This window comes from Gracilinanus agilis, chromosome 2, assembly GCF_016433145.1.
Source record: "Gracilinanus agilis isolate LMUSP501 chromosome 2, AgileGrace, whole genome shotgun sequence".
Classification (NCBI taxonomy): domain Eukaryota; kingdom Metazoa; phylum Chordata; class Mammalia; order Didelphimorphia; family Didelphidae; genus Gracilinanus; species Gracilinanus agilis.
This window is the reverse complement of record NC_058131.1, coordinates 268,832,601-268,856,412: the sequence shown is the minus strand read 5'-3', so window position 1 is coordinate 268,856,412 and position 23,812 is coordinate 268,832,601. Positions and strand designations below refer to the sequence as shown.

General features: G+C 46.3%; 1 protein-coding gene across 1 annotated transcript in view; it reads right to left on the bottom strand.

The window, feature by feature from the left end:
- Positions 1–23,812, bottom strand: part of GRIN1 (glutamate ionotropic receptor NMDA type subunit 1) — a 39,446-nt gene that overhangs the window by 329 nt on the left and 15,305 nt on the right. The window contains exons 9-23 of the mRNA XM_044659659.1: positions 17,027–17,148; positions 16,579–16,753; positions 13,841–13,985; positions 13,654–13,737; positions 13,075–13,216; positions 12,806–12,933; positions 12,263–12,427; positions 11,966–12,084; positions 11,628–11,740; positions 11,283–11,431; positions 10,826–10,983; positions 9,985–10,146; positions 9,437–9,546; positions 8,207–8,352; positions 6,173–6,283 (exon numbers count right to left, since the gene is read on the bottom strand). Coding sequence (XP_044515594.1) covers positions 6,173–6,283; positions 8,207–8,352; positions 9,437–9,546; positions 9,985–10,146; positions 10,826–10,983; positions 11,283–11,431; positions 11,628–11,740; positions 11,966–12,084; positions 12,263–12,427; positions 12,806–12,933; positions 13,075–13,216; positions 13,654–13,737; positions 13,841–13,985; positions 16,579–16,753; positions 17,027–17,148 — 2,029 coding nt within the window. The remainder of the gene's footprint in view (positions 1–6,172; positions 6,284–8,206; positions 8,353–9,436; positions 9,547–9,984; positions 10,147–10,825; positions 10,984–11,282; positions 11,432–11,627; positions 11,741–11,965; positions 12,085–12,262; positions 12,428–12,805; positions 12,934–13,074; positions 13,217–13,653; positions 13,738–13,840; positions 13,986–16,578; positions 16,754–17,026; positions 17,149–23,812) is intronic.

The following is a 23,812-nucleotide window of genomic DNA, read 5'->3' as shown; positions in this document are numbered from 1 at the left end:
GGGAGTGGGGGGCAGCAGCCCCGGAGGGAGGGCCGGGGGGTGCCTCTCTTCCCCCCGTCCCCCGTCTTGCTCCGGGGACTCTGCTTTGGCCAGGACGCTGTCCCGTCTGCTGGGGGAGGGGGAAGGGAGGGGCGCTAGAGCCGGTGCTGGGGGGCAGAGGTGGGTGGGCCGAGGGCGTCTCAGCTCTCCCTATGGCGGGCACACATCTGGAGCTGTCCCTCCTCCCTCTCAATAGCTCTTCGCGGCAGCACCGTGTCTTTTTGGTTTTGCAAAGCGCCGCGTCCACCCCCGGTGCTCTATAAATAAGAATCAACAATCAATACCCGCTGGCCTGGCACAGCTGCCCGGGAGCCCAGCCCCTGAGTGCCCCCTTCCTCCCTCCAGCCCATCCCCGGACCTGTCAGCGGGAGGGCGGAGGGCGGAGCGGGGGGGAGAGGGCGGGGCAGGCGGGGCTCTCTAGCAGTCAGAGCAATGCCCCTTCCCATCCCCCACCCCCGCCGAGCAGCACTTCCGGAGCTGGACTGACCCTCCCCCAGAGTCCCTCCCCAACCCACCCGCTCCAGGAACCCAGCCAGTTGGTAAAGAGGCCCCAGACTGACCACTGTCTTTCCCCAATCCTGGGTCCATCCCATCCCATTCTGAAGAAGCCCTGTGTTTTCCGACCAGGCACAGGACAGCTCCCGAGAATACCAAGGGGTTCTTTGGTCGGGTGAGGGTTGTGGTTCCAATTGGGGGCTGGAGAGAGCTGAGGGCTCACTGGCCTAAGGAATCTTGGAGATGCTTTAAGGAATAAAGGCCATCTAACGACATGAAACTTGTTTGCTGAATCAGACTACTGCCAAACTCTTCAAAAAGCCGATGTTCACCCCAACTCAGCCTCCCCCCACTTCCTCCTCAGGCTGGTGACCTGTAGACAAATATTTCTTCAGCCTCCTCTTTGAGCATCCTGAGGCATCTGTTATTGTGGGGCCACTCCTTCCTCTTTGAAATTCTGTTTTGGCTTGGAAACAGCTTTGTGAATGTTCCCCATGAGTTTTCCCGGGTTCCCCCTTATGTCTCTCATCATGCTGAGTATCTCCTAAGGACTATTATTGTCTCTTCTCTCTTCCCTCCCTCCCTTCTTCTCATTGTCTCTCTTCCTTTCTGTCTTTTTTCTCTCTTCTCTTTCTCTGTGCCATGACTACAACTACCAACTCTGTGCTGATAGGTGATGCCTGCTGCCTCTCCTAACTTCTCTGCATGGTTTTCAAGGACCTCTATGATCTGGTTCCATGCAATTGTTGGATTTGGAGTAGGAGAAACCTGGCCTTGGCTATTTACTAGTAAATAGGGTTAGGCAAGTCACTCTCTGCTTCGGGTTCCTTATCTGGTGTCAAGCAATGGTGTCTGGGCATGCTCCAAAGACAAGCTCCCATTTTATTTAAAGGAAATGGGGCAAGACAATTCTAAAGCTTCTCTGGCTCCAAGTCTGTGAACATAAGTCAACCTTCTCTCATTGTCTTGGTCAAACTGGTCTCACTAATCTTGGAGAGGGGCAAAAATTTGTAACAGAAGGACCGTCCAAAGGAGACTTAACAGGAGACTCAAGTCCAGGGCTGCTCCTTTGTCTTTGTTCCCTTCCCCTGAAATGTCCTCTTCTTCCTTCTCTGCTATCCAGATCCTGCCTATCTTTCAAACTCTGGACCCATCTTCAGGGAGCTCTCTCTGACCCTTCAGCTCTTCTCTTCTTTGAAACCATGAAGCACTTATTCAGTATTGCACAAATTAGCCCTTAGGTAGATCCTTCTTCAAAGGGCCTTAGTATGACTTCCTGAGCCAGGATTAAGACTTTTTGAAATTAAGGATGTATTTTATCCATCATTATAAACCTCCTTTGCAATGTTTTGCACACAGTAGATGCATTAATTGCAGGATGATTTTGCCCACCTGAAGGCTTGAAGTGGTATGTTTGCAAGCAATGAGGTTATTACCCTAGGTATGCTATTTATTTTTTGTGTCGAGTCTTGACTTGGGGAGGTTATTACTGCACAAGAAACAGGCCAAGACTTACATCTAGTCCAAAACTCAGAAGTGATAATAGCTCTTTAACGTTTGCCTAGCACTGTGTACATGTATGTGGAATATACATGTGTTATCTCACTTGATGCTCACAATTTCCTCTGTGAGGCAGGTGTTATAATTTATATTTTACAGATGAGGAAACTGAAGTTGGAAGAGCTTGCCAGGGGCCACCCAGCTAACAAAGGTTGAGGCAGGATCCCACTTCAGTTCTTTCTGAGTCCCCTGTACCACCTGACTGCCTCACATTGGGGGAGGGGGGCGGAATCTGGGACAGAGGCTGGAGGAGTAAGAAGGGTTGGCTGCCTCAGCTGCCTCCCCATCTGCCCTCCCTGATCCAGGTGCCATTGTGGGAGAAGAGGGATGAGGCTGGAGGGTAGGAACTTTTTTTTTCTGGATTCCCAACTTTGTTTTTACAACTTTCCCTGGGGAGTCATGGAGTTCTTTTTGTTTTCTAGTTTAACTCTTATGTCTTTCTACACCATGGTGGAATCTGCTTTCTACAAATGACTGCAACCTTTAAAGAAGAAGGAGGAGAATAAGAAGGGAGGTGGTAGGAAGGGGAATAATATATATGACTACATTCAGGGTGGATAAGTGACTCAGTAGATAGAGAGCCAGGCTTGGAGATAGGAGGTTCTGGGTTCAAATTTGACTTCAGACACTCCCTAGCTGTGTGACCCTCAGCAAGACACTTAACCTCCATTTCCTAGCCCTTACTGCTCTTCTGCTTTGGAACTGATACTTAGTACCCCTTCCAAGACAGGAGATAAGAGTTTTTAAAATAAATAAATGGCTCATTCAACTAAATAAATGGCCAGATTTTGGGGAAAAAGTATTACAGTATTTTGTAAACTCTTCCATGTCGCCCCATTCCTACTTAAGAGCTATTCCAGGGCAGCTCCTCCAGTCTCCCTCAGAGTCATCTGTCTAGAATTAGTCAAGAAGTAAGATATGCTTAGTAAAAACTTGAATGGAATTGGGCTTAGTGATGGGAACATCATGATACTGTGGAAGGAGGCCTGGATTTGGAAGAAGAGAGGTAGTTAGGTGATACAGTGGATAGACTATAGGACTTAGAGTCAAGAAGAACTGAGTTCAAGTCCCATATCATACACTTACTAGCTGTGTGACCCTATTCAAGTAACTTTTCTCAGCCTCAGTTTCCTCATCTGTAGATTGGGGATAATAAAAGGTACCTAATATCACAGGGTTGTTGTGAGGCTCAGATGAAATTTGATGTAAAGCACCCTGAAAACCTTAAAGTGCAATTTATACTAGCTATTATTTGAATTATGGCTCTGTTGCTTATAGTCTGAAATTGGGTACAAGTAAAGAATCCTCTGAGGTCCCAAGTCCTTCTTTGGTAAAATGGATTTCTCTAGTCTCTTCCAGTTCTAGATTCTGTGGGTTTAGGAATGAGGAGAAGAGGAGGATGGGAATTCTTAGGAGTGCATAGGAAAGAGGAGAAGGATATAGAATATCACTGAGGGATCTTGCTAGGTAGGCCAGAGGATTAAGGCTTGTGGGCTCTCTTTCCTAAGGTAGGGTGGTTCTTTACCTACAGGTGTCCTTTTTCTATGATACCTTGAAAACCAAGGTACATTTAGTCCCTCTTCTGTGTGGTATTTGAAGTTCCTAGCTTAGTGTATGAGAGGCCACATGGTAATAAGAATGATAGGCTTGGTGTCAGAAGAACTGAGTTCAAATTTTGCCTCTTGTTTGATGTTGGGCAAGTGACTGCTGTTTTCTTAGCCTTAGTGTCTTCATCTGCCAAATAGAGATTTGACAAGACACCTGTCTTGGTTCCTTCAAGAAGTTATGGTCAGGAAATCCCTTTGTAAATTAGAGGAGCACTAAGATTATTAGTTCTGGTGTTTAGAAAGTATTGTTGTCCTGTTTGGGCTCAGTAGAGCAGAGAACAACACTGTTTTTGGGGGGATTGGATATTCTGGGAAATAGGAACTGTAGGTCCCTCCCTTCCAAAACTATCCACTTAATACAACTTCTCCCAGGCTCCAGGGCCTTCATCTCACTCTGCTGAAGAAAACAGCAGCTGGGGCATCCTTTCTGTGAAGCCTTAGGAGAGGGAAGATTGGGGCAAGGAGAGAGAATTCCTTCCCGGACTATTTCCCCCACCCTGTATGCATACTGGAGGGGATGGATAGGCACAGCTAAGGGGTAGAGGTGAGGGCTTCCATGATCATTACCCAACATAAAATGCCCAACTGCTGGGACAGGAAAGTGAATTGGAAAAACTGATCATCTCAATATGATGCAAACATTGGATAATGTAATTGGGATTCATAATTTCAACCTGAGTTCCCTCCCTCTCAGCTATCTTTGTGGGAACACCCCTATCCCCAATTCCATCTTGCCTTTTGTTTTAACTGCTAGTCTAACCCTACAGCTCTTCACCATTGAGGTCAAGCTAGGGTAAATGTTCCCTTTGAGGAGTCTTGGACCAGGGCTGGGATGGAGTATTCCCTACCTCAGACCCAGCTTAAGACTGGGTCCAGAATCCCCTAGCCTAGAATGCTCCCTTTTCCCCACTCTCTAAGAGCATCCCTCAGAAATGTTCTGAAAGGAACAGTAGGACCCAGTATAAGTTGAAAGCCAGATTGGCAGCCCCCTAGGGCCCAGCCCTCCCCCAAGGCTCCAATCCCCCCAATTGCCTGGCCTCTGGCCTCCCCAGCCCTGGGCCCCGACCCACACAGAGACCACATGAAGGATGCAACAAGCATGGCTCTGGTGAGACAGGTGAGACAGGTGCTGGGAGGGAGTGACGGGGATGGGCCAGGCAGGACCAGGACAGACGGGACGGGACACGGAGGGACAGTCATCACACACTACCCGATCTCTGGGCTGTGTGGGGCATCGAGGAGAGGACCGGCGGAAACCAGGAGAGTCCAAGAAAAAAAGGGGGAAAAAATAAAAAGTTGGTAGAATCTCCCAAATCGGTGAGAAGACTAGGAGGCAGGTCATCCCCGGCCCCCCAGGGCCCCTGGGCCAGGCCCAGAGACAGGCGCTGAGACTGACTGACTGACTGACTGACTGACAACATGAGGCAGCTTCAGGATGAGTGTGTGGCAGTCATGGGATGGCAGGAAAAAAGAGAAAAAGAGACAGAGACAGAGAAAGAGACAGAGAAAGAGACAGAGAAAGACAGGTGGAAAGAGAGACTCAGAGAGAAGATGTGACAAAGAGAGACTCATGTAAATAGAGACAGGGAGATGAAGGCTGGAGAGAGAGGGAAAGAGACAGAAAATGATGAACACTGGAGGTGGATATAGAGAGTAAGAGAAAATGGGAAAACAGATGGAGAGAGACAGACACAGAGGGACAAAGACAGAGTGGGAGGATAAAGAGAGATGAAATTAGAGAGACATATTTAGAAAGAGAAGAAAGCAGAGAAAGAAAAACAGGCATCAAGAGAGGGAATAGTGCGACAAAACATACATTTGTTTCTGTTTCTTTTTCACTCATATTCTCCTTCTTGATACAATGATAATTAAGAATGTAGATAGAGATGAGATGAGATGGAGACAATGGAAAACAGATAAAGACACTTTCTCCAGAGATTCAAGCATGACAGAGAAACATCATCACAAAGAGATACAGGGAACAGAGAGAAGCCAATGGAGAAAAGACCAAATGGTAAAGATGAGAGACACCAAGAGACAGAAGCTGATGAAAGGAGAGAGGGAGAGGAATGTGGAGAGAGAGAGAGAGAGACAGGGAAAGAGAGGAAGAGGGATACAGAGAGGCCCAGAGGAATACAGAGAGACACACACAGGGAGAGAGGGATAAGAAACAGAGAAAGAAACAATGATCTAGAGAAACAAGAGACAGAAAGACAAAAACAAGGACAGAAATAAAGAAAAAAGGTAGGACTAAAAGAGAAGCAAAGAAAAGGGGAAAGAGAAAGAGGAAAGAAACAGAAGAGAGAGATTGAGAAAGGGAAAGAGATAGAGGGAGAAAGAGATTAAGAGAGAAATGAGAGAGAGAGAGAGAGAGAGAGAGAGAGAGAGAGAGAGAGAGAGAGAAAGAAAAGGAAAGACAGAGAGAGAGGAGAGACAGAGAGAGTGGCTGGAGATTTTCTTCTCCCTCTTACCGTGTCTTTGGAGGACCTACGTCTCTTGAAGCTGGAGGCCAGGGTGGAGGTGATGGCCCTAAATGTGGCTTTCTTTTTAGGGTCAGGCTCTGCTCTACCACTCTTTCTATCCTAAAATGAATATGTATAAGTGATTAGATTGCTAAGGGTGGGCTCCTTGCTAGCCCTACCCTCCTGCTGCTGTCACTGCTGATGCCTGTGCAGGTCCTTAGTCCTGCTTCTCTGCATAGGACAGACAGACAGACAGGTTTCCTCTCTTTCTGCTCCCTGTGTCTGGCCTGTCTCACTCTGGAGTGTTGGGGGAGAACAGGATGGGGCCTGCGTTGCCCTGGCTCTCTCTCTCTCTCTCTCTCTCTTTTACAGGCTGACCCCTGTACACCTCCGTTCCCTAGTGGCCCCCATTTTGCCCGGACTGCTCCCTGCTTCCCCTGGGGGCCAGGTTCTCAAGAAGGATGGGAGGGAGGGCCTTGGCAGCAAGGTCACAGGTTCCATGGGTGGACTGGGAAAAACACACCGAAATTGTGATCATCCATTTCTGCAAAGCAGGTGATCCCTCTGACGAGGGGTCAACAATAACAACAAAAAAAGAAAAAGAAAAAAGGAGAAAGAGAGAAAAAAGAAACTAAGAAAGGAAAATCCAGCCAGAGGCAAGGTGTAATGTCACCAAGAGGTTGTGATGGAGTTGGAGAGAAAGACAGACGGAGTTGTCTGGTCCAACAGTCAGCCCTGGTTCTCTCAGGCCAGGTGGGATGGGGTGGGTCTCCCCAGGTGCTCAAGCCCACCAACAAGAGAGTCCTGTTCCCCTGAGGGACAAGCGTCAGCAGCTATCCTAGGCACCAGCAACAAGATCGGGATAAGGGATAGGGGATGGGGGAGTGAGGGGCATCCCTTCCCTGGCTTGAGCACTAGCCCAGCCCTCCCCTCCCTCAACAGAGCCCCCTTTTTCCCTGACAGCATCACCCCTGGAGCTGCCTTTGCTCTCACAGAGGGCTCCGCGGGTTTCGGTGCCTCCAGCCTCCCCCTCCCCTGGCCTCCAGGAAGAGGCCGGCAAGGGAGTTAGTGTGTGTATGGGGTAGGGATACCCCAGCCCAGACTCCCCGGGGCTGGGCCCTGCTGGGGGGAGGAAGAGAAGAAAACGAGACAAACGTATCTTTAGCCATCGGGGATCCGAGTCCAACAATCTCAGTCATCTCCAAGTGTGGGCTGGTTCCTTACCCTGGGCTGCCTGCCACCCAGCGGGCACCTGCCCTCCACCACAGCCCGAACCCAGGCCCCAGCCAGGGCTACCGCACTTTTTACAACCCCGCTCTCTGCGCTGGCTCTAAGTCAAACCGTTTCCCTGCGCGCTGGCGGGTTCCTAAAGACACAGAAACAGCCTCGGACATCCTGGGCGGAGCAGAGCACAGTGTGGTGGGGTGGAGGAAGTCACTGAGCGCATGGACACCGCAGGGAAAGGGTTAACCCCAAGGAACAGGAGAGAGAGAGAGAAAGTGATTCCCGAGAGGAAAGGAGAGAAGGAAAGGGGGAGCCCGAGCCATGCGGGACTCAGGCTCTCAATTCAAAGGAGTCTCTGCTTTGTCTGGTCCTCAGTTTTCTTTGGTGTAAAATGGGTATCAGTGAGAGGTGCCCCGAAACAAATGGGCGGCTTAGGGTGCCGGGGCGGGATGAGCCCGGGCCTCTCCTTGTGAGGCGCTGGTGGTAAACGAACTGGACTGGAGAATCCGTGCCCGGGGATATCGTGAGCCGGTGGCCCCTCCTCAGGCAGCCTTCCAGGACTGCTCTGTTGGAGCACCACTCACCAATGGCTGTGTGGGATCATTCCCGGGCTCCGGCACAGACCAGGGCACTCGGAAGGGGGATTACAGCCCAGGGTGGGAGAAAGGGGCAGCGGCAGGGTGGGGAAGAGCGGGGCGCTAAGAGCGGGGAGGGGGCAGGCCCCAGGCAGGAGTGTCCTGGGAGCCAGGGACGGGCCGGCCAAGGGCTGGGGTGAGGCACTGGGTCACAGGTACAGAGCCACTTGCCCCGCTGGCCTACCTGTAGGTTTTTCCTCCACACATTCACTGCTGCAAAAGCCAGCTGCATCTGCTTCCTGCGGGCGTCTTTGTGTCTCTTGTAGGCGATCTCGATGAAAATCAGGAAGATTCCGGCCACGATCCCGCCAGCCACCAACATAAACACTCCTACAAGTGCCCATGGCTGGTCACACTGGACTCAGGCCAGCTTCCTCCCTCTCTCCCCCTCCCCTATCCACATCCACCGGTAAGTCCATCCAGGGTCAATCTCAAACCAGAACGGAACCCTGCGTATATATTTAGTTATTTTCAGGTCTTCTCCCTCATGAAGGGAGGGGGTCATGTTTTTGCCTTTGTAGGGCCCAGTTCTTAGCCCAGGGACTGGCACACAGTAGGTGCTTAATAAATGCTTGTTGACTCACTGACTGTTCTTCATTCCTGGAATGCCTTTTTCCCTCATCTTCCTTTTTTTTTTTAGACCCTTCCTCACTGCCTTAGTAACAACTTTAAGACAGAAGCCCAAGGACTAGGCACACAAGGTTAAGTGACTTGCCTAGGGTCACATAGCTAGAAAGTGTCTGAGTCACATTTGAACCCAGATTCTCTTGACTCATCCTGCCCAGCTGCCCCATCCCCTCTGCCTCTTGAAATTCTTGCTTTTCTTTAAGACTCATCTCAAGTGCCTCCTTCTTTCTTCAATGAAGTCTTTCCTCCCTCCCCTCCAGCTTCCCTGCCCCCTCACCCCAAGCTACTGGGGCCTTCCTCTCCAAGGTTACCTTGAGCCTTCTCTGCATTTTCACTGACTTACCTCCATTCCTGTGACACTCTCCCTTCTCATCTCTACCTCCTGGCTTCCCTCAAGTTCCAACTAAAATCCCACATTCTACAGGAAGCCTTTCCCAGGCCCTTTCAGTCTTCTCTCTGATGATAACTTCCTAGTTATCCTATGTATAGCTCATTTGTGCATATTTCTTTGCATGATGTCTCCTCCATTAGACCATAAGCTCCTTGAGGACAGGGACTATCTTTGCCTCTCTCTGTATCCCCAGAATTCAGCCCAGTACCTGGCACATAGTAGGTACTTAATTAATAAATTCCTATTGACTGACTGACCGACTCGTGGCCATACACCATCCTAGAGTGTCTCCTGGTCTCAGATATTAAACCCCTTCATGGTCACAAAAGGCCAGATATGAGCTCATTAGCAGGGACTTCTGCCTTCTGGAGTAGAGAGGGGAGGAGGGGGACCCACCAGCCATGTTCTCGAAGGTGAGGGTTGCTGGAGCATTGCTACGGGAGTCACACTCCTGGTATCGAACCCAAGTCTTGTCTAAGTCCTCCATGAAGCCATTCTCATGGGACCTGGAGGAAAGTGGTGTGGGAGCCAGTGCATTTCAGATGCAGGACCAGAGACATGGAGAGTGATGAGCAATGAGGGGAGATATGGAAGAGAGAGGGAGACACAAAAAGAGAGAGGGGGGGAGAGGGGAGAGAGAGAGAGAGAGAGAGAGAGAGAGAGAGAGAGAGATGATAAAGGGAAACACAGTGAGATGAATCTGGCCATCGAATGAGAGATGAGGAAGAATTCTGACATTGGGCCCTATGACCATTTTTGTTTTTAAATAAAAGGGGCATAAAAAGAATCAGGGAGATACTTGGGGAGGGCCATCAGGTAGAGCATGGGCATCTGTGTGTATGCATATAGTTAGTGTCTGGGCACAGGGTCTCCAGGGCTGGGGCATTAGGGTAGGGCTTTCCCAGCCAGGGTCAGGGTCCCCAGGGCTGGGGTGGGGTACAGACTTGAGGATGGCCAAGGAGACATTCTGCTTCCAGGGGCTGTCTTTGCGCATGCCAATGCCGAAGCCGGAGCGGAAGAAGAGCTCGCCCGTCGTTACCAGGTCACACTTCTGTGAGGCCTCAAACTCTAGCACTGCAGAGTCCCAGATGAAGGCATGGAGCTTGCTGGGGGCACAGGAGCAAGGTCATGGAGATCCAAAGGAGGCAGGCACATCTCCTGTGCCCTGTTCCTCTTGTATCTTGTATCCAGAAGCTACAGGGGTCGGGGTTAGGGCTATAGGATCTCAGACTTGGAGCTAGTAGGGAGCTCAGTGGGCAGCTGGGTGAAGCAGTGGATAGATCACTGGGCCTGGAGTCAAGAAGACTCATTAGTATGAGTTTGAATCTGGCCTCAAACACTTTCTAGCTATATGACTCTGGGTAAGTCACTTAACCCTGTCTGTCTCAGTTTCCTCATCTGTCAAATGAGCTGGAGAAGGAAATGGCAAACCACTCCAGGATCTTCACTAAGAAAACCTCAAAAAGGGTTCCAGAGTCAGGCACGACTGAAACTACTCAACAACAAAGGGACCTCAGAAGTCTGAGTACAACCCCTTCCTTTGAGAAAACTGAAGCTCAAGGAGGTTAGATAAATTGTCTAAGTTCACATCAAAAGCAGAATTCCAATGTGGGTCCTCTGTGCCCCTCTCCTGGCACCCTTATCTGTTCCTGCTCCTGGTATCTTGTCTAAACCCTTTGGATTCTGGCTCCCCTCATCCCTTGGGTCCAGTACCAATCCCTCACCACCCCTCTCCTGGCCCTCCAGCCCTGGTCCCTGGGTCCCCACATAGTCCCTGACCCTCACTTGTCCCGCACAGCTTGGATGGCTTCAGCAGCGCTCTCATAGTTGTGTTTCTCCATATGCCGGTACATGGTGCTCAGCTCTACCTGCCTCCGGAAGTAGATATCCACAGAGCTCTGTTTCACCGTGGCATAGATAAACTTGTCCGAAGGGTTCCGTAGCTAGAGGTCATCAGGAGAGGTGTCAGAGAAGTTATCTCTGGCCCTCTATCCCCAGACCCCCTGAGTGTCCCCTGCTCCCACCCTAGAATGCTAGCCACATTGATTGCCCCCAGATACCTCCTGGCCACTGATCCATGTGGCTCCCAACCCCCTGACTGCCTGCAAATCCCACCACTAGCTATCTTCCAGACATCTCCTGGCCCCACCCTAGGCCCTGACCCCCTGTTTTCCCTCTTCCAAGAGCTCTGGTCCAGGAATCACAGCGCCTTAGTTCTGTCCAGTTGGGCCTGGGTCCTCACTCGAGGGTCATTGATGCCTGTGATGCGCTCCTCTGGCCGGTCCAGCACCAGGAAGGCTGCCAGGTTGGCAGTGTAGGAGGCAACAATGATCATGGCAAAGCCAGCCCAAACCATGCCCAGGATCCGGGCTGAGAAACTTCGGGGGGCACCTGAGGGACAAGGGGAGGAACATGGCAGTACTTCCCACCACAGTTTGGTTGTTGAGTCTGAGGGGTTGAATGTGGGGGTTGGTAAGACCATACAGGAGGCTGTGTTGAGGCTGGGAGTGTGGATGTGGAAGAGGGGAGGTCACATATAAGTTTGAGAAGCTGGATAGTGGGGATAGAATACTTCAGTGGCCTTTACCTTCTCCAATCCCAGAGTTGAGCAGGACCCCCCAGGAGAACCACATAGCTGAAGAGAGGGTCAGTGCATCTTCTTCTTCTTCCTCACTGTTTACTTTGAACCGACCAAAGGGACTGAGGGGGACAGGAGGGAAAGGGCAGCATCAGCTTTCGGGGCCAGCCTCTACCCCCCCACCCCCTCCTCCTCCTCCTCTTCCTTCCTGGACTATAACCCCTCCAGTGTCCCTTTTCTCTCCCTCCCCTAGCACTGTTCCTCTCAGATGGCTTTCCTGAGGAAAAGGGAAGTACTGACAGGATGAGTGAGGTGAGGGCCAGAGGTCAGGGATGTTTCACTCTCACCTAAACCGGTCTAGCAGGTAAAGCATGACAGCAACTACATGTACAGAGAGTCCGACCAGCAGCCACAGTGTGCTCTGGAAGGGCTGCATAAATGAGTCCAGTGTACTCCGTGGGATTTCCTAGAAGGGAGATGGAGCATCAGGACTCCTCTCTGCCCTTGAGATTAGTCCTCTTCCCACCGAAGACCACCCCCATCTACTCCCCATACCTTCCCAGCAGCTTGGGGGTACCCTGACCCTTCCCAAGGAGATCAGTTTCTCAGATTCTTATGGGCCCCTTCCCCAGTCACCCACTGACCTTCTTCACCAAGATGGTCAGCCCCTGGTACTTGAAGGGCTTGGAGAACTCGATGTACTGGGCTCGTTCATTGTTGATGGTCAATGGGGCCACAATCATGTCTGCCTGTCCACTTAATAGCTCCCCCATCATCCCATTCCACTCCTTCTTGTTGCTATTGTTTACCTAGGAAGAGGGGACACAGACCTTGGAGTCCTGGATCTATTCTTCAGACTGATTTCTACATCTTCCATTCTGCATGCTGGATTAGTCTTTTAGCCCCAAATCCCAGTCAGTCCCCATCCTGCTGTTTTTTATATTTTGCCCCCAGTTCCCTCAAGATTGCCTGCCCTGAAGTCTGGCTCTCCTATTTTTCTTTCTGGGCCTGTGCCCTAATTCTGGGCCTATACCCCAATTCTCTTCCCCTTATAGGACTTCAGTCCTAAGCTCCACTTCACTTATTCTTTTTATTTTTGTTGTTCTCTTGGCCACCTCCCATTCCTCAGACATCATACTCCAAAGCCTAGCCTCCCTATTTCATTGTCAGTCTTTTTGCCCACCTACCCGCTCCTGGGTGCCAAACTTGCCATCAGCCACCAGATGGACCTCGTAGGTGAAGTTCATTGTTTTGGCCAGATCGATGAGCAGGTCAATGCAAAAACCATAGCAGCATTGGAGTACAGTGTGGCGGTCTATCAGGGGAGAGGGGTCCCAGGGGAAGATAGTTATGACCACTATATATGCCCCAGTCTAGATGGCTAGTGAACTGTCCCTGCTATCCATCAAGAGCAAGTGCCTCCTTTTCTGACCCTCATTCCCCAACCTAGACTCACTGGCGCCTGGATGGGTATCATTTGGGCCTGTGCAGGTGACCTTCTTGATTTTCTCTCCATTGATTGTGAGATCTTCATTACAGGTTTCACCATCTTGAGCTGGTTTCACATATACAAAGGGCTCCTGATGGATAGTGACGATCTGGGAGGAAGAAAGAGAGGGAGAAACTTAACTCATGCATCCTTGGGTTCCTTAGAGAACGTCTCCTCCCTTCTCTGACACCATCCATCCCTGCCTTTCTTTCCCTCTATCTCTGTCGAAATCTCTCTACCTTGCTCTCCCCATCTGCCTCTTCATCTATTTCTCTTTCTACCTGACCCTGTTGCACTGTTTCTCCCAGCATTCCTATCTCCCCAACTCTATGTTTTCTCATCCCCTCTCTTTATTTTCTGCCTGGCTAGCCAGTCCTCATTGGCCAAGAAAAGAGGGGTTTCCAAGGAGATGGGATCGACTCTCTTGCCTATAGTAACTTTTATAACTTTTCTTATAACATATATATATGTATATATATAACTTTTCTTATATAACTTATAACTTATAACTTTATAACTTTTATAACTTTTCTCTGCCAGTCTCACCTTGAGCCTGGTTGACATTTCATATCCTTCAGGCTTCTCAGTCTCTCCCCCCGGCCAAATGATCTTACGGTCATTGGGCAGGACCTGAAAGGTGCGAGAGGCGCATGAGGGGGAAACCCAGAGGCCCCAGTCAGAATTCCTGGACCCTCGGGCCAAGCCTTTCAACCCTATTCTCAGCCCCACTTACATGGCTCCCATTGAAAATCCCTACTTGGACCAGTTTTCGGTTCTGCAGGTTCATGATGCTGTAATTGGCAAACTTTCTGTCCCCATCCTCATTGAACTCCACCCGACCAGTCACACCTTCTGAGTACTTAGAAGACATCAGCACCCTGAAGAACAGGGATGAATTGGGGAGATTGATTGACAATGTGAGGAGATTTCCTCCCGATCCTTGTCCTGACATTGAACACTTTGACTTCCACCTCCAAACCCAACAGATCTATCCCTGGACACTGAGCAGAGGAATTCAACATCCATAACCCTGAAGCCACACTTTTCTCCCACACATTATTTCAGGCTGAAGTAGCTTTAAATCAAGGTCTGATGAGTATACCAGTACATTTGTTTGTGTGTGTGTGTGTGTTTGTGTGTGTGTGTCCATCTCCATTTCCAAATCCCCTACCATCATGGTGGGATGGAGGTTGGGGTGGGAATGCCTGTTCCTCGAAGCCTTATCTAAAACCATTTGTTCATCGATTATATGCCAAAAGTTGACTCCTTGACTTTTCTGGCCTAGGATTCTGTTTCTCACATGTATTATAGATTTAGATCTCCAAGGGACCTTAGGTCACTTAATCCAATCACCTTTTATAAATTAGGAAAGTGAGGTCCAGAGAGGTAAATTATTTGCCCAAAGTCACATACTAAGTGGCAAAACCTGGATTTGAACCAAGGTTAGTCCCAGTGGTGGGGGGTGGATTGGAAGGGGTTGTGGTAATCCCCTTCTGATGTCACAGGTTAGGAATGTCCTCAAACCCCGAGACTTCCTTTGTAGTTCTCCATAGATCTGCCATATAGGAATTCAACAAGACTTCGTCTGCAACCTGTTTCCAGACTATGTTGAAAATCTCATTCAGGATTTTCTATAGTGGTAGTTTCTGAGATTTAGTGAGCAAAGGTTTTAACCACCCCTTCCATCTTGTTGATTTTATGCACATTAATTCTATCCTCTTTCCATCTTCCTGGGACAGTCTTCATGTTTTCAGAATGCCCCTAGGGAACCCTGTAACCCCAATTCTCAATTTCCAAAGGATTTCAGTCTTTATAGGGAAGTAGAATGGAGTTCACCATGCATTTCTTCTCTTGAAGTCTAGGATGGTGTTTTCCAGGAAGTTGAAGGAAGCTTCAAGTAAACTTCCTGGGCAGTGGGGGAATGATGTTGGTAGTCAGAGGGATGGATGGGGAAGATTATCCTGCTCCAGATAAAATGATGATGATGAAGATGATGGAGTTAGTGATAACGAAAGTGAAAGTGATGGTTATGAGGAAGACTATGTAGAAGAGAGAGACAGAAATAGGGAAAGAAAAACAGAAAGAAACAGAGACAGAGAGACAGAGGTAGAGAGACAAAGGTAGAGATAGAAATAGAGATATAGACAGAGAGAACACTGGCTCTAGAGGCAGAAGTTATGAGTTCAAATCCGGCCTCTACCATTTATTACTTAGATGACATTGAGCAAATCACTTTTAGTTCTCCAGGGCTCAGTTTCCTAGATCTATGGAATTAGAGGCCTTGGATTCAAAGTCCACCTCTGATACTATCTGTGTGACTTTGGGTAACTCACTTAATTTCTCTAGGTATCATCTTCCTCCTATGTAAAATGAAGGAGTTAGATGAGATGGTCTTTTCCAACACTAGATCTATGATCCTGTGAGAGTGAGGATGAAAATGATGGTGCTGGAAGTAGTAATACATTGATCATGATAATAATGATCATGGATTGAGAATTGGCAAGAGACTGAAGAAGTTCTCTAGTCCAGTCCCTTCATTTTACAGAAGAATTAAATGAAGCTGCTCACAGGGGAAGCAAGTGATAGAGAAGGACTTCAACTCAGGTCCTCTAACTCCAAAGTCAGTGCTCTTTAACCTGTACTAAGATGGTGGGCACATTGAAGATGGTGGTGGTGATGGCCAGTTGTGTGACCATATTCTGTAAGAAATAAAATTAATATAGAATGATAAAATTAAAAATATCATGGTTTCAAAGGGTTTATTGAAAGCCATTTAGAAAAATGAAGCCATGTACCTGTTGAGTTATTTTTTACTTGCTCCTCCCATCCTGGCTCCTGCTCCACAGTCACAAAAGAGGCCTTACCAACCCAGACACTCACTATTTAACCTTCTGTTTATGTTATTAGGTAATTGCCTAAATCACTTACATAAGCCAGGAATCATGGGAAATGTAGTTTGAAAGAGCCCTAAATGTCCAGAGGAAGTTTAGATCAGGGACCTCAAAATTAGTTCAAGGACTCCCAAATTTCCAATATCACAATTCTGAAGATGATTTCTGGGGAGAATAATATAGCTCTAAGTTCTGATGAACATCCCATGATACACTCTTGATCATAGTGGAGATGCTGACAAAGATAATGGTGACAATGGAAACAGAGATGGTGGTGGTCAGAGTAGCAAAGTGGATTTGAAGTTAGAAAAGCTAGGTTTGACACCTAGCTCTGATACTGACCATATAAACATGGGCACACCACTTAATTTCTTGGACTCTCAGCTATAAAATGTGGGATTACTAATTCTTGTGCTATAGACCTTGAAGGAAAACACTTTATATTGTAAACTGTAAAGTGCTTTAGAAAGGTAAAGAAAGAGCAGTTATTAAGATTTGAGTGAGAAAGGGAAAGAGGCCCTGGTTCAGATGTTTCTCTGGGGTCAAGCCACTCCTTCCCAATTCTCACTCTTTCTCTTACCTTTTGAAGAGTGGCCCAGTCTTCCAGATATTAGTATTGCCAACACAGCCACGGGGGGGATCTGTGATATTTTCTTTTTCAAAAAGCTCATGCACAGCTTGGGCTACCACACCCACTGCATCGCTGATGTGTGCAGACTCATTCTTTCCATTAATCAGCTGGAGCCCAATGATGCCTGGGAAGGTCCATGTAAGGAATGTGACTGATAACATTCAGAAATATCCTACCCATCCCCAAGCAGTTCAAAATGAGTTGTTACTCCGAGACCCCTTCAGCCCTTACCCCCTGACCCAAAGAGGGCTCTAAATTGGTAACAGTTCAAAGCCCTGAACAGGACTGGGTACCTCTACCCAAGCTTAAGACCATCACAATGGTCCTGCCATTATTTCAATGTAACCACTGGTGTAGTCCATAGACAGATCCTCCCAGGAACATCCCAAGTACGTACCATCTGGGGCGTAGCGTAGGGCATTCCCTGAGATCTCCCGCTCGCCTACGAGCCACACGTACCCAGAGCCTGTCATGTTCAGCATTGCGGCTGCCCGGTACACAGTAGCAGCATCATCCTCACTGCAGGACAGATGGGGGGGGTGACAAGGGCCAAGATCCCCCCTCCCCCTTCAGGCCCTTCCCCTAAGTCCTGTCTCCACTCCTCCACATAATACCTATGGCCTAAATACGCTAGAGTTTTAGATTTTGTTTGATAATGACAACAATGCAATTGTGAAACTGGACATAAGTGGCATTTAACATTTAAAATACTTTCAAAAACACTCTCTTTGATCCTTATGATACTCCTATGCCCTGGATCTGAATTATAAGGATCCTTTAAAGGCAAAGAATAGTTATACAGTGGAAAGAGCACTAGACATGGCATTAAAAACCTGGGTTCAGGAAACCTGGATCTGGCATTTACTTGCTTCATGACTATGGACATTACTCAGTTTCTCAGAAATTAAAATTTTCTCATTTGTAAAATGGGGTTTCTAATACTTGTGCTGTCTATCTCCCAAAATTTTTGTGAGAAAAGTACTTTGTACTTAAGATATATATATATGTACATATATAAAAATTATATAAAATAATAACTTAATATATATTCAGTTGTGTCTGACTCTACATCACCCCATTCAGGGTTTTCTTGGCAAAGATACTAGAGTGGTTTGCTGTTTCTTCTCCAGCTCGTTTTACAGATGAGGAAATTAAGGTTAATAGAGTGAAGTGACTTGCTCAAGGCCACACAGTTAGGAAGTATCTAAGGTCAGATTTAAACTTAGGAAGATGAGATTTCTTGATTCTAGGCCTGGCAATCTATACACTGTGCCACCTAGCTACATGTATATATACACACACACAAATATCTTCGAAAACATTTAGCTCTACACTAACTACCTCTTACTGTTGCCTTATCATAGACTCTCAGTGTACCTCTTTGATATCTTTCCTACTGATCAATCCCCACCTCAGAGATCCAATTCCCAACACACACACACACATACACACACACACACACACACACACACACACACACACACACACACACAGTCTTTTCTTTCTAAGACAGAAGTCAAGTTTCCAAAACCAGTAAGGGGTCTGGGGAACTTCATTAAGTGTCTTATAGTCCGAGGAAAAAACAATTGACAAATCTATATCTTGTGCTTTAGTTAAGGCATCTGTTCTAAAGTCTGGTTGTCTTTTAAAGAAAGATTTCTGTCTCAATGAGGGTTTTTTGTCATTATAAAAGAGAGTTTGCATGTTGCACATGGGCAACAGATTCTGTTGACAAACAGTCCCATTCCATTGCTCTCATTTAAGACAATTTTTTTTCTTAGGCAATTAGACCATTAAGCTTTAGGAAATACAGGAAGTACAGAAATAGGGAGAGTGACATTAACATTCTGCTACTCTTGATGGGGGAGAAGAGCAATGCTCTTCTCTTGCCAGACTTTCTCAGGCAGTCAAGAGGCATTACTGAATACCTATCATGTGGCTGGCATCATAGAATACATTGTGTGTGTGTGTTTGTGTCTGTGTGTGTGCATGCGTTCATATGCACACGCATGCCTGTGTTCCACATGGAAAAAGACAAAAGAAACATCACACAATCCCTCATATCACAAGATATAGGTAGAATATATTAGTAATATCACTGATTCTAGGTAACTGTCCCAAAGTCAGAAAGGAATTAAAGAATTGGGCTGGGGGAAAATCTAAGGTAGATTAGGGGATATGCTAGGTGTGGGAGTATGGATAAAAGGAAAAGGGGGGGCAGATATCATCCCCCACCCATAAGAGAGGGGTATGCTTGTAAGGCTTTGGAGTTTTTCATATCCATGTGGGAAAGAAACAGCACTCTTAGGAGATCTGTCCTGGCTCTTTTCAAACTAAAAACTGACATGGGCAAAGAAGGGGGACATAGAAGTAATGGCATAAAAACCTATAAGTCTACAATCCCTTGGGCTTACCCCCATGTGCCTCCTGGCCAGTATATTGCCACACAAAGTGAGAGTGAAGAGTCATTTGAGGAAAGCTAGGGATGCTCTTGGTAAAACAGAAAAGGCAATGCAGTTGAAACAATATGTAAACTTTAAATAGCCTTATAGATACTAGATATTACTAGGTTCACTGACTTCAGATGAGAAAACTTGGAGATCAGCTTATTCAATTCTTTCATCTTATTAATAAAGAAACTGAGACCCAGAACATTGGAATAGTGACTTGTCTGAGACAAGTCACAGGTACCAAGCAGCCAGAAGGCAGGCTGAGCCAGGCAGGAGTGCCATTCCCTACCTAGGTCTTGGTCATGCTCAGTGCAGGCCACTTAGGAAGTTAGAAACAGAGGAAGGAACTGAATCTATGCCATCTGACTCTAAGATCAATGCTATTTCATTAGACCACATTTGCCGTTATTATCATCATGTAGGCATCCAGGTCTCTGTGTCTTGGGGTTCTGGCTAACAGAGAGCTGTGATGCTTCAGGAAGGAAGGTTGATTGTGTTCCATTTTCTTTTGGCAGTCACTTAGTTCCACTCCTTTATTTGACAAAACAAAAAAACTAGGACCCAGAGAATGGAAGTGACTTGTCCAAGGTAGTGACTTGGCATCAGGGATAGGGGAAACAGGCAGCTGCCCAGGGTACAATCTCAGACAATTTTAATGTGACTTTTAAAAATATTCTATGGATATAGCTTTAAATCCAGGAAATCTCCCTCTCCCTAGCATGTGGGAATTGATTGTGAAGAGGCCCAGTTGCACATGTTACAATGTAAGCCCCCAGTGACACTGATACCCAAAGGGTACAATCTTCCATGGCATGAGGCTGCAATGTTCAGACCTCATCTTGTTCTTCCTCTGCCATAGGTCATAGCTTCTTTACTACCCTGTGAAATCCTTGAAGATAAGCAGGGGCTGTTGAATCTTTGTTATTTATTTATTTTAATTAAAACCCTTACCTTCTGTCTTAGAATCAATACTAAGTCCTGGTTCCAAGGCAGAAGAGCGGTAAGGGCTAGGCAAATGGTGTTAAGTGACTTGTCCAGGGTCACACAGCTAGGACATGTCTGGGTAGATTTGAACCCAGGATCTCCCATCTCTTAGGTCTGACTCTCAATCCATTGAGCCACTTAGCTGCCCTGCTGCTGCATCTTATTAAATCTCTAGATCTCCCTTGGTATCTAGCACCAGGTAGGCCTCTGATAAAAACTAAAATTGAAATGTTTTCCTTTTTTCTCAAATATTCAAATAGAGCAGTTTGGGGATAACAGAGTAGGGGTTGTGTTATGAAAGAACACCTAAGACATGTGTAGGGAAGAATGAGGATAGTGACAACATCAAAGGTAAACAGCCATGTGAATGTGCTTGACTTCTTCACAGTGAGGTTTGGATCATTATTTGAAAGTTTCTTTAAAAAAATCATTCCTAATGGGGTTATTGCAAAGAAGATCTCATGAAAAAGTTAGGTTCATCCCATTAGGAAATCTGTTCTTTTTGAATGCACTGAAATCTTTTCTGAATCTATTTCTATTATCAGCCTGTATTACAGCAAATCATTTTATCTTCTTTGGATCTCGCTTTCCTCATCTGCATTAGTATCATTAGTAAGTGGAGCTAGAAAGGACCCTAGAAATCATCTGCTCCAACTCCTTCTTTTGCAGATGAGGAAATTAAGTCCCAGGGATAGGAAGTGTCTTGTTCAAGCTCACAAAGTCAGTAACTAGCAATGTTACTCCTCTGACAACTAAACTATAGTTCTTTCCATTCCAATCAGGCTGTTTCCATGAAGGGGTTACCAGACTAAGAGAAATGTCAGTTCCAAATTCTATGATCTTGGGGCAATGAGTTTGTAAGTTTACTTCCAGGAGCATGCGAATTCCATGTGAGCCTTTACACAAAAATGAGCAAATAAATGGCTATAAGTCAAGACTTGAGTTATTGTTTTGTTAATTGTCTAGACTTGAGAAAGTGATGGAGAAAAATGTTAATAATGTAGATTGGGGGCAATTAGGTGGCTCAGTGAATTGAGAGCCAGACCCAGAGATGGGAGGTCCTGGGTTCAAATTTGCCCTTGGATACTTCCTAGCTGTGTAATCCTGGGTAAGTCACTTAACTGCCATTGCCTTGCCCTTACCACTTTTCTGCCATTGAACCAATACACAATATTAATTTCAAGATGGAAGAGAAAAATAATTAAAAGCAAATCCTGCATATATTTCCCCACCCATCTACCCAAAACTGATTGTTAAATATTTTTCAGCACACTCTTATTTATTTCCCATTGTGGAAAGTAAAACTGTTCCCCTAAAAAAAACACATCTATCTTCTTGTTCTAGTGTCTGTCATTTGGTGATTAATTATCTGTGTCACCCTCATCAGAGGATGTTCTCCTCCATCTTTCTTAAGCCTTCATCTCTAGAGACCAGTGTCTTCATCTTGTCCCTCAGTCCTTATCTACTTTCCTTTTCTAAAGTCCCTACTCAAGTTATTTTTTTGTTGCCATCTTTACACCTTCCCCATGCACACCTTCTGCTCTCGGGTCATGATAGACATCCTGCTCAGACCTGTCCTAGTTGTATCTATCCAAAGGGACTCATACATTACAAGGGTGGAAGAATGTATTTAATGGACAAGGCCAAGGGCTTTCTGTTTAATTTCCAGTCTGCTTCCCAATGCTACCTAATGTTGTGAAGGTCTCCAGAGCCACAGTCACATCCAAGATCTACATCCTCATGAAATGGTCTACCATGGCACCTCTTATATCCTTGCTTCTTCTCTTTCCCCAGAGTTTGGAACCCATCAATCTACAAGTGTAGTTGGGATGATCCCTTCTTGGCATGGCCACCCTTCTCCCCAATGTATCACAAAGTATGCCTTTAACCACACTGAAGTGCATGGTATACTTTTCTGATATCTCGTGCAACCTCAAAAGACATAATGGTAGCCAGATATATTCCAGAGTCTAGGGGAGATGTACTGTTAGAACTAGGGCACAGGCCTTGTAGAAGACCAGGAAGGCCAGAACCAGGACCAACCAGCTTTCAACACTTAAGTCCTTTCACCCATGGGCAATCCCATCATAGAGATTCTTGTAGTTGGTCTTGATTCTTATGGGATGACACAACTTCAGCATCACTGGCAAAAATGGGTGGCATGGTGTAAAAAATGAAAACACGGGATGAGGAATCAAGTCAGAAGTCCTGAGTTCCAGTCCCTTGTCTTCTCCCACTTGACTGTGTGATCTTAAATACTCTATTTTGAGTCTTCTTTTGAGGGGAGTTTCCTCATTTGTTAAGTTCTGGCATTGAACTAGATCCTTTTTTTTTTTTTAACTCTTTCTGTCTTAGAGTCAATACTAAGTATTGGTTCCAAGGCAGAAGAGAGGTAAGAGTTAGGCAACTGAGGTTAAATGACTTGCCCAGATCACAAAGCTAAGAAGTATCTGAGGTCAAATTTGAACCCAGGACTTCCTGTCTTTGCCTGGCTCTCTATCCACTGAGTCATCTAGCTGTTCCAGACTCCATTGCTCTTTAAGGCTCCTTCCAGCTTTGAACAATCTGTGAGTCTATGAAATACCACGGTGATTCTCTCTTCTAGATAATTTACAAGAAATGCAAGAAAAGAGCAGGCTCAGCCCCAATCTCCAGAGTATCCTACAATTTGCATTTCTCCTTTGATAGAAGTGTTTACCACTCCCTTTTTTTCTTTCTCTAAAGCAGCCTTATTTGGCCTTGATGCACTAATTAGGACCATATAAGAGGAAAAGTGGATAAGAATGAATGCTGGAGGGAGTAGAAGAGGGAATAAACCAAAAGTGGCAAACAATGCTTTAAGTGTTAAATAAACTTAAATATAATTATTAAGCACATTTAGTTGAATTCATTGATGTAAAACATTAAGTTTTTTTCATAAAAACATATACACACACACACACACACACACACACACACACATATATATATATATATATACATATTTTTTAGGAACAACTCTAAGACAGAAGGGAATGGGCTAGGCAAACAAGTCACACAGTTAGGAAATATCTGATGTCATATTTGAACCCTGGTCCTTCCTACTTCAGGCCTGGCACACTATCTATTGAGTCACTTAGTCACTCACTCCTTATTTATTTTTCAAGAAAGAATGTTGGTCTTAGAGCCAAGATATCTGGATTTGCATACTGGCTCAAAGATACTTTCTAGTTACGTGATCTTAGAAGTGTCACAACCTTTGTGAGCTTTAGTTTCCTTTTTATTTTTTTTATTTTTTATTTAAACCCTTACCTTCTATGGTTCTAAGGCAGAAGAGTGGTAAGAGCTAAGCAATGGGGGTTAAGTGACTTGCCCAGGGTCACACAGCTAGAAAGTGTCTGAGGCCAGATTTGAACCTAGAACCTCCCATCTCTAGGCTTGGCTCTCAATCCACTGATTCACCTAACTGACCCTCTTAGTTTCCGCTTACATTAAATGGGAATAATACAGGATAGCTAAGGAAAAAATACTTTTTGAAATCCCCAGGATAAATGTATCTTATTCCCAATTTACAACTCAGCAGTCTCATAAGTGCTACACTGACTCAATTTGTAAAATTTTGTCAAAGGCCTTGTGAAGTTGAAATACATTCTATTAACTTCTCTGGAAACTTTGTAGCAATGGAGAAGTTTGAGAGTGTGTGTGTGTGTGTGTGTGTGTGTGTGTGTGTGAGAGAGAGAGAGAGAGAGAGAGAGAGAGAGAGAGAGAGA